Genomic DNA, 13299 nt, shown 5'->3' on the forward strand with positions numbered 1-13299 from the left:
TGGTTGTCATTGCCCCGTAACGTCTTCCACCATCATGTGACTAAGTCCATTTGTCCAGATCCTCACTGGTTAAATATGTATATGGCATACAACGTGCAACATGGCGATTAGTAGGGTCTACACCCCTCAGTAAATTAATCTCGGCCTCCTTAATGATTTGCATTATGGATTCAAATTTAGCTTCTTGGGTCGCATATCCAGCTTTCAAGGCCAATGCCTTTAGAATCAGGTCATCAAAGCGTCTGTTGAAGTTGCTAGCAACATGTCGAAGGCAATATCGGTGATATACCTGTTCTATTCCGTCCCTCCCTCTAGGCCACTGTCGAATGGCGTTTTTGATACCTTGATGTCGGTCAGAAATAATGCAAATGCCATTAGCAGGTGTAACATGCTCAATCGAACCCCTGAGACACTCTAAAAACCACCCCCAACTAGCCTCTGACTCCGTGTCCACAACAGCAAAGGCAAGAGGCAAAACCTTTTGGTTGGCATCGGTTGCCATTGCAATCATCAAAACCCCTTTGTATTTACCATACAAATGAGTCCCATCAATACTGATCACTGGCCTACAATATTGGAATGCAGCAATGCATGGAGCAAATGCCCAATATACATAGCGTAGTAACGCAGAATTCTCGTATGGCCTAGGTATGGTGTGATAGTTGTACTGGGTACCCGAATCCTGATCCAAGTATGCCAACAACAACTTTCGCAACCTTTGGTAAGACTCCTCCCAATCCCCAAATATCTTAGCAATTGCCTTTTGTTTTGCGTCCCATACTTTATAATAAGAAAGCTCATGTTTATACTTAGTATGTATGATGTCCCAGAGATCTTGTATACGAGCAGTGTGATTTTGTCGCAATTTTCCCACAATTTCTGATGCAACAAAATTAGAATCCATCATTTTACCGTCTCTTCGCAGGCCAAAGGGTATACAAGTGTGTGGACCCACATAAGACGTGACCATCCATAGACCATTAAGTTTAACCTTCATGAATGCCCCAACGTACCACTTGCAGTTGTCATCAACGCATGCAGCGCACAATTTACTTTTGGTCGACCTCCGGATTATAAAATTTCTATTATCATTTGCTGCGTATATTATCAATGCTCGCTTCACCGCCTCCTTATTTGCAAAAGTCAACCCTTTATGAAAATGCATCCCATCTTCCCAAGTAGAAACAAATGGTATCTGAAGACGTGAAGGATCAACCATATTTTCCCAAGTATTTGCGAAAAATGAGTCGGCAGGAGGTCTGTAGGCAATGGTCGTATTTGTATCATGCTGGATGCCAATATCATCGTCTGCATCACCTTCATCATGGTACTCCATATTTTCCTCTTCAAAATTGGGAACGACTTCATGGTCATCCATATCGTTCTCAAAGTCACCTCGCTCAATCCTCTTTTCGTATTCATCCACGTCATCAATATTTTCACCATCATTCGCGGCATGATCTTCGTCTTCGTCTTCCTCTTCTAAATGTGTCTCTTGAGGATGGAGGGGTTCACCAGTACTAGCAACATGATCTTGAGATGGGAGCATATAACCTCCCATTGTATACCCTCTCATTGTAGTACATCCATCATCTAGGGCTGTAAATTGTAAAGCCGTAGTTGTTTGTTGCACCACTTCAGTATCAACTTCTACAAGCGGCTCCGAACTTACGTACAACTCAGCAGCATTTACTTGGGGCATTTTTTGGATCCTATTAAACATCATCTTTACATGTTTGTCTTCTTTGATCGTCATATACCCGTAATTTATTCGTTCATGAAGGACTTCTTGTGGGTAACGATAAATAATCTTGATGTCATACCAAGCAGGGTTCAAATTCAATGAGTGCATTATTTTCCTCTTCAAATCATCCAACGTCTTCAACTTACGACGTATCATCATGTAGTAGCATTCAATACCCGGCCCTCTAAATGGGAATCCGTCAATCTCTCCAAGATTGTCAAGGGGTCCACCATAATATACATTTATATCAATATTCTTCAGAGATTGTGAACCTATTAGAGAGTAAAGTATAATATGTTAGTGACATATTTTATCTCTTTTATTTAACATCAATTACAAAACCTTGAATATCTACTCAAAGTACAAAAATTACAGCTTCTCACCCCACAATTGCATATACTCACCCCACATCACATACAAACACACTCAATCATTATCATTTCGTACTCAAACAAATAAAAAAACTAAGGACAAAACTCACCCCCATTACAAAATTTCGACTCAGTTCTAACAAAAATATAAATAAAAATATCAAACCAAACAACAAAAGTCATGAGCATGTGCAAATGAATGAGTGTAATTTGATCATGAGCAATCAAAATTAGACATATCATCTAATTTCAAAATCAAGGCATTAATATACAGTTAAATATACCAGATGTGATATACAAACTGAAATTTAATACAAATTATGGAGAAAATGAAGCAGATAAATTCACCGAAAGCTAGCAAAAAGACTTCCTAGATCATAAAAAATATATATATATATATATATATATATCTTTCTCCTCACTTTCTAAAAATATATATATATATATATATGTATATAAATATATATAAATATAAATATATGTATATAAATATATATATATATATATATAAATATATATATATATATATATGTATATAAATATATATATATATATATATATGTATATAAATATTTGCTTTTCTGTACAGTTCTTTTTTTTAAGATTCCTGATGCTTTCTTGTTTTGAAGATTCACGAGATTACTTATTCAAACATGCTTTCTCTGCCCAAAGCATGACTTAGACCATGCTTTCTCTGCCCAAAAATTCACGTGCTACTGACTTAGAAGCATGACTTAGACCATGCTTTTTCTGCCTAAAAATTCACATGCTACTAACTTAGACATGCCTTCTCTGCCTAAAGATTCACGAAATATCCTTCAGCCAACACATGGAAGTGACAGATGGGACTTAGGCATGGGAAGACCCCACTCAAAAATCGAGTTTCTGAGACTCGGTTTCCATTTAGTAAACCGAGTCTCAAAAACTCGAGATCAAAGTGGCGTCCTACGTGGACTTCACCATAAAAATCGAGTCTCTAATGCTCGGTATAAAACTCGAGTCTTAGAGACTCGATTTCCAGGTGGAGGCCACGTGGCAAAGAGGCCACATCAACCTATAAAAACCGAGCCTCAAAGAGTCGATTTTTACGCCCAAAATCGAGCCTCTGAGACTCGAGATGTTATTATGTTATATAGTTTCGGAACCGGGCCTGCTAACTATATAGTTGGGAACTGAGGGTTATTTTACTATTTTCTCCCTTTTTAAAGCTTTGGCTTGAAACCGCAAGAACTACAAGAACCGTCTACGGTTTTCAAAACCGGGTGGTTCAACTGCGGTTTATACAGTTCACTGACTTTTTAACATAGGACGGTTTTGAGTGTTAAAAGAAACGTCTTAGCGAATGGTTTTTGGTTAATAGGATCAGACTGTACAGTCCGGTCTGGATTTTAAAACCATGGAAAAAACTACGAAATAGATTGGAAAAAACTATCAAGGTGTTGAGAAATATTATCATAAACAAATGATAGGAACAAAGAAAGTTTGAGAGAAAAATAAACACTAAAAACACTTGAGGGAATACTAAATATTTGCAAGTGATAATGAGAAGGAAATTTCACTAATAAAACGTAGATGTTACTAAAATAATTCTCACAAATTCCAAACCAAAATTAAAAATTAAAAACTCTCTGTAACAAATTGAAAAGAACAAATTTTTTATTATTACTCTTGTATAATTTGCAGCACAAAACACCATTAGACAAAGACACACAAATTGATATATATTTTTCAAAGTCAGCTAGTGGTCTTTTTAACTCCAATCAAATTTGACAAGGTATAACCGTATAGGTCGGCCAAAGGTGTTAAAACAAAGGCTAGAATCTTCCTGCCATGCCCGGAACCAGCTTATAAGAGTAATTTAATTAAAGCCACGTTACAATGACAAGTACCTTTGTCTACGTCTTTCAAGAGTTTTGTATTAAATTTCTACAATTTACTTTTGAAGGATCTGTTTCAAAAAGTGGTATTGTGAACAAGGAAGTCAATACCGTATTAGAGACTGTACCAGTTTGGCCACCGGTACAATATATTTCGGATACCGATTAATATCGGTGTACCATTTCGGATTTACTGCTATTTTATATATATATATATATATATATATATATATACACCAAAATATCTAGAACCATGTTTATAAGCATATAATATTTCACTTATATTATAGTAAATATAAAAGTTTATCATAAAACATTACCTCAATTCAGAACAAATTATTCATAGTTTTAGATTTTAGTATCAATTAAAAAGAAAAAAAAAACATAATATAAAAAATAGAAAGCTTAGTTGTTCATTGCATACTAAGAAAACAAATATTACTAATAATTTAATGTAAATAAGTTACCATTATACCCTTACAAAAATTCAAAAATTACAAAACTAAAAATTTAAAAAAAAAAGTTTTTTTTTCTGTACCGGCCGGTATTGCCTGAAATTAGCCGGTATGGCCGGTACAGCCGGTATTTTTTTCGGTATAAAATAGAAGTGTACCGATACTGGTGCACTGACCGGTACGGCCGGTACCAATACGGTATCGACCACTCTAATCGTGAAACAATGAGAACCTAGAAATGGGTCAGGAATCATTTGCATGGGTACTAATCTTGATAGTTAGTAGTTAGTAGAATTTATGTTTGAGAGTGACAAAAGAAAAATTATCTGCCAACCAAAAGGCAAGACTAGTAGGTTAGTTGTGTGTGACAAGACGTGTACACAGTTTTGTCAAAGTTGAACACTAACATCAATTTATAAAGAGCATAAATAAGAATCAACATTGGGCAATACCAGACCGCGATGACATCATAGCATATGTTTATCACAGTTAACACCATTAGTTGTGGTACAATCAAGTGAGAGATGTTACTGTATAATAATAATGATGGGTGATTACACTATAACACAGGGCACTTTTACCACATATTATTGACAGGTTATGTTTCTTAGATAAGATGCATTTTTAAGAGAAGAAACATAGTTATTACCGACAGCCATTAGGAGTCTATAAATGCTTGGACTCCTTAGTGCTTACACATTGTCAACATTAGATTTATTTTCTCTTAGTCAGTATTGGTGATTCCACACTTCTTGATCCAACACCAACGTGATTTGAACATATATAATGATGCAGAAAACTAGAAACTAAAACAAGGGACAGAAAATTTGACGGACCATACGAAGGAAGTTGACAATTGAGATGAATAATTGTGTAACTAGGAAGACAAAAGAGAAGAAAATTAAGAAGAACGAGTCACTAAAGTAATTTTTTTTAAAACGGAAAAGAACAAGGAGATATATCCGCGATAATGATGATGTGCCCATCTCATTAAAATAGTTGGTTCTATTGTCATATATAGTTCAACCTTATTAAAATATACCAATTAAAAAAAAAAACCTTATAAAAATATATTTTACCAAAAAAAACATTATAAAAATATACACTCAATTTTTGTGTGTTGTGGACTTGGGTCATCAAGCCGATTCTACATTAATTCTATTTATGCTCTATAATTGCTCTCTCTTTTCTTAATCTTAATAATCTCAACAGCAATTCTAGGAGTTTCTTGATCAGTCATTTGATGGAAATTAAAGATGGAGTGAAAGCATTCTATCATATCCAAATCCATATAAATTTTAAAAAGAATAAAAGGGAATATATAGTAGGAAGGTAATGTTACAGATATATTAAAAAAATCATTCAGAAATGAAAAGAGGTTCCTAAATACTAGTAAATAGTGACAGGGACAAGCATTATGATTATTATTTTAACTTTCCGAAAGCTTTTCTAACTTGCACAAACAACCAATAATATCCCAAGAATCGACCACAATATTGCTTTAGTAGGACGACAAACAATCACCTAACAGAAAGAAGCCCCAACCCCCAAGGGAATCTTGAATTGTTGTTAGCCACATTTGTACCTAAGTCGTGGATAGCTCTTGTTAGATATATCAAAACTACGCCGCACGTGACAAAATTTAGTTATAGTATTTTAAATGTTATTTTTTTGGTTTTATTTTTAAAATTCAACTATTTGACTATTTAACTAAAAAATAAAACTTAATTATAGTATTTTAAATGTTACTTTTTAGGTTTTATTTTTAAAATTCAGCTATTGGACTATTCAACTACTCAAATATTTAAATAAAAGAGGTGCTACGTCCACAACATTTTCACAACAAATCGTAGATGATTAGTTATTATTGGTTCAAATTTGAACCTAACACTAAAATTACTTTTTTGCCCCAACAATAACAACCAGTAACAACCTATTACTTAAAATTTATTGTAAAAATATTATAAAAATGTTATGAATATATCATTTCTCTTTAAATATAAATTACCTTTAAAATTCATATCTCCTCAATAAATATCTTTATTCTTGACCGGTCTTTTGCTTCCTTTTCCACCCCTACTTATTTATTTATTATCATACATAGAGATAAGGCAAAGTGAGAAACACAATCACACTACAATCATGGAACTGGAAGCTCAAGGAAACCCCGCCATGAATAAAGTTCTTCTCATACTAAGCTGCATCCTATTATCTATAGGCAATTGTGGCGGCCCTCTAATAATGCGACTTTACTTCATCCATGGCGGAAAAAGAGTTTGGTTCTCAAGTTGGCTTGAAACTGGTGGCTGGCCTATCATTCTCTTCCCTCTCATAATCACATACCTAAACCGCCGAGCCAAACAAGGCACAAGCACCAAGCCCTTCTTCATGAAACGACCTTTGTTCATTGCCTCCGCAGTTATAGGAATCCTCACAGGCCTTGATGACTATCTCTACGCCTATGGCGTGGCTCGCCTTCCTGTCTCAACTTCTTCTTTAATCATTGCCTCACAGCTTGCTTTCACTGCTGCCTTTGCCTTCCTTTTAGTGAAGCAAAAGTTCACTTCCTATTCCATCAACGCAGTGGTTTTACTCACCATTGGAGCTGGTGTTTTGGCTTTACATACGAGCAATGATCGTCCTAGTGGTGAATCTAGTAAGGAGTACTTTGCTGGGTTCTTCATGACACTAGGTGCTTCAGCACTATATGGGTTTGTGTTGCCCTTGGTGGAATTAACCTACAAGAAGGCCAAGCAGGCCATCACTTATTCATTGGTGATGGAGATTCAGATGGTGATGAGTTTGTTTGCAACTCTTTTTTGCACCATAGGGATGCTGATTAACAAAGACTTCCAGGTACGTGATATGCTTATAGTTAAATAATTGAATTTACATTTTTTAATAGTTTAACATTTAGTTTAAAGTTTTAGAATAACTGATAATTTATAATAGGATTAACTCAAGTTTTATAGGCTCAAATCTCAACATTTTATATCTTTATATCTTTATATTATATATTAAAGAATAAGTACAACTATACCAGATTAATTTTATTATCTATTTGAAAACTGAACTCAATTTAAAATTTTTTAAAATATTATTAGATGTAGTATAATATATTAAGTTTTTTTTAATGAGAATATAATATATTAAGTTTTAAGTAAAAAGTTATATAAAAATCTATTTTAAAGAGTATAAACCATAAGTTTTACGCCTGTGAAATTTAAATTCTTTTGGTATATGTTAATGTCTCTGCCAGTCCATCTTTGGCCTCTCTCTTTCTTCGCTGGCCTAATTATTTTCGTTGACCAATATATTTTTGAGAATAGGACAAGGGTTTTTTTTTTTTTTTCTTCTTTTCTTAGAGTATAGGAGAAGTTTAATTTTCTATATTTTTAACGTTGGATTATGTCAGAACTTTCTTTGGCATAATAATTAAGTATTCGTCAGACTTCAGCCAAATATATATATAATTAAGTAGTCATTTCACGTTAATATATATATATATATATATATATATATATATATATATATATATATCCATCAAAGAAATAAATTAAATAATAATAACAGAAATTGTCTAATACCTTTTTAAAAAAAAACAAAAATTGTTTTATACGCTTGTCATGGCTTCAAAGCAGTTAACTTTTTTTTAAATGACAATAATATTTCAATTTACTATTATATACCCTGAGTAAAATCATTAAAATTTTGTTTTTTTTTTCTACACAAACTCCTACCACTACTTTTTGACTTTTTCCAACACTAAAACATTCTTGAAATTATGTGCTTTACATGTCTTTAGAGGCATTCGGGTCAGAAATGTTTATATCACATCAATTTAATGAGTTCCCCAAAAGTCGAAATCATCTCCGCACCCCCAAAGGTTGGAAAGTCTAAAGTGGAATAATGCTTGTACCAAAATAAAACCCAAACAAAGTGCCAAAATAAAGCCCAAACAGAATTTAGGTACGGTTCTTTAAACTCTATTATGTAGTTTTTTTCCTTATAAGATGAAAATGTATTTTTAGTTAAGTACAACTACATGATTGAATCTTAAAAGAGAAATTTAATGAATATTATTCACATATTGTACTTAAATTTTGTCCATAGAACCCATAGTTTTTGTTACAACTTGTCTATGTGGTGAATTGTAAGTAGTTTATTAAAAGTGGTTAATATACAACTCCATTACTCACAACTTGCTACTCAGACAAATTATTGCAAAATTATGAGCTTTATTGTGACAGTGTTGTTTTTTATATGCGTGATCAATTGATTGTCGCCATTGAAAAAGGGAAAAAATCATTTCATATTCAAATTTCTTTGTAAAGGGTGACAATATATAACTTAATCCACCAATATAAACATGACATGATTTTTTTTTTTTTTTGCTATTTAATGTTTAGTCTAATAAATTTATGTCACAGTGGTTTGGCTCAATGTAAATTGATTAAAAAATGGGTTATGTATTTCCTACAACCTAAAATAACTCAGATCATTATTGGGTTGACCAGTTTTGATACAAATCTACTTGAATTATTGGAAAAATTACACTTTAACCTCCTTATTTATGATCCATTTTACACTTACCCTCATAAATGATGAGACTACACACTTTACCCTCCTAAACTATACATCCTTCTTCACTTACTCCTAGGGATGGCAATGGGGCGGGGCGGGGCCAAATGATGGGATCTTCACCCCTGCCCCGTATAGATTTTTCTTGCCCTATCCTCGCCCCGCCCCGCCCCGCATGACAGGGAAAATTTCTTGCCCCATCCCCGCCCCTTAAGGCCCTGTGAAGACCTGCGAAACCCGCCCTATACCGTAAAACTTTATTTCTTGTTAATTTTTCCTATAACTATTACCATTTTTTCAAATAAAATGACATGTTTCAATATTAAAAATATACTTGAAATTATAAATAAATTTATCCTGTCAAATCAAACTAATTTTTAGCAAAAATTAAATAATATTATCTAAATGTTTAACAAGACAATGTCACAACAAAAATCTCATAGTATAACACAAAAATCTCATATTATGTTAATGATGAACAGTAAGTTGAGAAAGACATTTGAATCATGAATGAAAAGACAAAAAAAAAAAAAGAGTTAAAATCGGTACCTTATTTCCAACTTTGCTTGAGAAAAAAGAGAGGTAGAACCACGTTAGGTAGAATAAAATAAGTTGATGATATTTTTGTTTAAATAGTAAGATTTTAGAGTATGAAAAAATTATAACTTAATCCTTATTAACGCGGGGTGGGGCGGGGCGGGGCGGGTCTAAAAAGTGTAAACCCATCCCCACCCTGCCCCGTGATACGGGTCTAAAATCTCGCCCCATCACCTTTGCGGGGCGGGGAAAACCTGCACGGGGCGAAGCGGGGAGGGACGGGGAAAAATTGCCATCCCTACTTACTCCTCTCAAACTATGAAAATGCACATAGTTTAGGAGGACAAGTATTACCTGGGAAATAGTTTAGGGGGGATAAAGTGTGCATTTTCATAGTTTAGATGTGCAAGTGTAACAAAGAGTATAGCTCAGAGGTTAAAGTGTAATTTTTCCTAATTTATGTAAACAAATGTCACTTTTATTCAATGAAAAACTCATCATTGAAGGTATAAAAATTACCTTTTATTGAAAACAAAGAAAAATAAATAAATGCTAATTTCATTTTATCTTTCTTTAAATTATGTATATTTGTAAATTTGAGTGGAATTTCGTTAGGTTTAAATAAAACCTTTTAGATTGCATGTTGCTAGTACTTCTATTAATTTTACTACTACGAAAAATAATTTATGTAGAATTTATTTGTTAATAATTGTAATTTGGGTGCTTACAAAATATAAAAATATGTTAATTATTTTAGGTCTTATTACTTAAATAGATTGAAATGAGTTGTATGTGTGTAAAAAAATACAATAATTTATTAAAAAAATTTAAATGAATCATATTTCTGTCACCCCAACACAACTTTTTATTAAGGAGGTCGTTTGAGGGGGGGGGGGGGGGGTGTAGACAATCAAATGTGATTTTTTTTTTTCCGATTTTCCAAGCCCCCTACCAATGTCTGCATCAACACCATTGCATTTGTAAAAATAGTCACCGATCAGCCCAATATTAGCATGCTTGTTTTTGTTGGTGGTGCAGTTTTTAAAATTACCCCTAGTTTGGCGCTTTTAATGAGTGGCACTGCAACCTCTTTATGTAGAAGGTCTTACATGGGTAGTCTAATGTGACACAATGTTTTTTCTCTTTAATGATTCTAACTGCGACCTCTTTATGTTGAAGTCTTACATGAATAGTGAAATGTATTAATCTTTTTCTCTACTTAAATATGTGGATAAGGTCGGTCCAATATGCTTTGATTATCACGGGTTGATGGATGGCACTACTACAGTACTAATATTAAAAAATTACTATGTCATCAATACTATAAGATTTTTTTTTTGATGAATAATACTATAAGATTCTAAAAAGGGCTTCACTTTGGTGGGCTTTTTATGTTGATATTTAATTAAAACGCACCATTATATGTCTACCACTTAAAACTTTTTTCCATGAGTGTATGTAAGCATTCACATTTAAAAAAAAAAAAAAAAAAGGTTTATTAGCATAAAAATATTCTTATGAGAATAAATAATTTATGAGTTTTCGGTAACTCAACTAATAAAATTTCTGATAATTAAATAAAAAAAGACTAAGCTTCCTGTGGCTTTTGCCACTTAGAGTACTTGTAGCAGTGGAGCTAAAAAACTATATAGCTATTTTAGCTCCACTAAAACACAAAAATAACCATACAGCAGTGGAGGTAAAACTATTTTTTTTTAAGCTTCATTACTACAGTGCACATGTATCTATGGATGTGCACTGTAGCTTAGAGCTAAAAAAAAATATATATATTCCTTGCCTGGTTGTGTGTGTGGTTGTGATGGTTGTGTGTAATATATATTATTTTATTATAGTAGATATCTTATTTTATTGTGATGTTTATATTATTTTATTGTGTTGAAAGCTAAAATAGATCCACTTCTGCAGTATGTGTATAAGTAAAATAGATATAAGTAACTTTTTATAGTGTCAAATAACTAAATTTTTAGCTCCACTGCTGGGATGCTCTTATGATCAGTGTTTATAAGAGCAAGACGGTTGAATGGAAATGGTTGCAAAGTTGCATCATGTATGAAGAATGGATCCATAGTTGCGTACGTAAGTAGCTAGTGACAGCTGCTCAATTGGATCAATTTCCTAATTAAGCTAAACGTGAACATAATTACACTCTCAAACATCACATTCTTGAAAATTTGGATGCTGGAAACATAATAAATACTCCAAATAAAACATTTTCTAGAGCTGTGGGTTGTGTTATGTAAAGAAGCAGTGATGGTATATCACATGTAGTTTAAATCCAACCCAAGTGAAATTTTAAAAAGTTAATTCCATAATATTGTAGCTACGAATATTTCATGCAGTGTAAATTCTATTATTCTGTAGGCAATTCCAAGAGAAGCTAGGGCATTTGAGCTCGGGGAAACAAAGTACTACGTGGTGGTAGTGTGGAGTGCAATTATTTGGCAGTGTTTCTTCATGGGAGCAGTGGGAATCATCTTTTGTGCTTCGTCTTTGCTATCTGGAATTGTAATTGCGGTTCTACTCCCAGTGACAGAGATCCTAGCAGTTATTTTCTTCCGAGAAAAATTTCAAGCAGAAAAAGGAGTTGCTCTTGCACTCTCTCTATGGGGATTTGTTTCATACTTTTATGGTGAGATAAAAGATGACAGGAAAAAGAAGCAGACTCTGGTAGACACACAATTACCTCAGGATATTCCCAAGCCATGATAACAAAACTAGTTGTATTTCTTGAATTTTCACATATATTAGGATATGTTTGAAGCTTGAAGGTATTTAAGCATGGCTTCGCTTCACTCGAATTCGATAATATCACTAGGGAAAAAAGCTCTAAATTTGGCTTGCATGTGGAAAATTTCGAAGGTGATACTTGGGATGTCCTACTTTGCTTACCTAATATGCAAATTCATGCGATATCAAGAGTGGTTAATAGGATCAAGATGAAGATATGTACAATGCATCCCAAATCTTTGTGTTGTATTTGGAAATTGTTATACTCTGTTTTTAATCTAAGAATATTACATGTTGGTTTTGTTTTCAGTAAAGCTGTTTGTTTGTAAATGTAATATGTTGGTTTACTCGGTTTTGATGAAACAAAATTCTTGTTCTTCATTTTTTTTAAGTGTGAGCCCATGAAATTTGGTAGGAAGGTAGGATACCATTCTATCATGGTTTCTCTCACAAATAAATAAAGATATATTATCTTATATACTACTCTACTCATTCATAGTAGAAATAGTAAGAGTTTTATGGATTAAGTATACTTTTCCTATCCAAATATCGCCCTTATGAAATTTTGCAATCCTTCAAGTCCAACTCAATTTTTTTTTTCTTTTTTTGATACCATGAAAAACATTAACAAGAAGAGGTTAAAGTATCATTACAGAACTACTAGAGATACCCCAGTAATACTGGATCGGCATTCTAATAGCTAAAGAAGGTAAGTCTAAAATAGTGTGGATGGTTAAACCCAAGTTGTGCTAGATGTTGCAGGTCTGTCATCATGGATTCTTCCTACCACTTTGGTTGACTTTTCTTATTTCAAACTTGTTCTATTCTTTTGCAATTTGTAAGGATCAATTTTTTTTTATAAAAAAAACCAAGGTCTCTAGCTTCTATTGAGGCCTCCACTACTGCTTCCTAGACAAGTTCTGGGTAAGTTGGTGCAACACTACTAGCCCCTTCATTGAAGTTAATATTGCCCAATAAGTTTTTTT

At 33.3% G+C, this 13299-nt stretch overlaps 2 protein-coding genes across 2 annotated transcripts; one reads left to right on the forward strand and one right to left on the reverse strand.

The window, feature by feature from the left end:
* Positions 1–40: 40 nt before the first annotated feature.
* LOC142620242 (uncharacterized) lies at positions 41–2155 on the reverse strand. Its single transcript, XM_075793642.1, has 5 exons — positions 2128–2155; positions 1217–2016; positions 782–1129; positions 532–682; positions 41–438 (listed from the first exon to the last, which is right to left on the reverse strand). The coding sequence occupies exons 1-5, from the start codon at positions 2153–2155 to the stop codon at positions 41–43; spliced, it is 1725 nt and encodes a 574-aa protein (XP_075649757.1).
* Positions 2156–6563: 4408 nt separating this feature from the next.
* On the forward strand, positions 6564–12600 carry LOC142619126 (purine permease 1-like). Its single transcript, XM_075792193.1, has 2 exons — positions 6564–7303; positions 11948–12600. Exons 1-2 carry the CDS (start codon positions 6590–6592, stop codon positions 12290–12292), a joined length of 1059 nt encoding a protein of 352 aa, XP_075648308.1. The 5' UTR covers positions 6564–6589; the 3' UTR covers positions 12293–12600.
* The last annotated feature ends 699 nt before the right edge of the window (positions 12601–13299 follow it).

The sequence above is a fragment of the Castanea sativa genome, chromosome 12 (assembly GCF_040712315.1).
Source record: "Castanea sativa cultivar Marrone di Chiusa Pesio chromosome 12, ASM4071231v1".
In the NCBI taxonomy this organism is placed as follows: domain Eukaryota; kingdom Viridiplantae; phylum Streptophyta; class Magnoliopsida; order Fagales; family Fagaceae; genus Castanea; species Castanea sativa.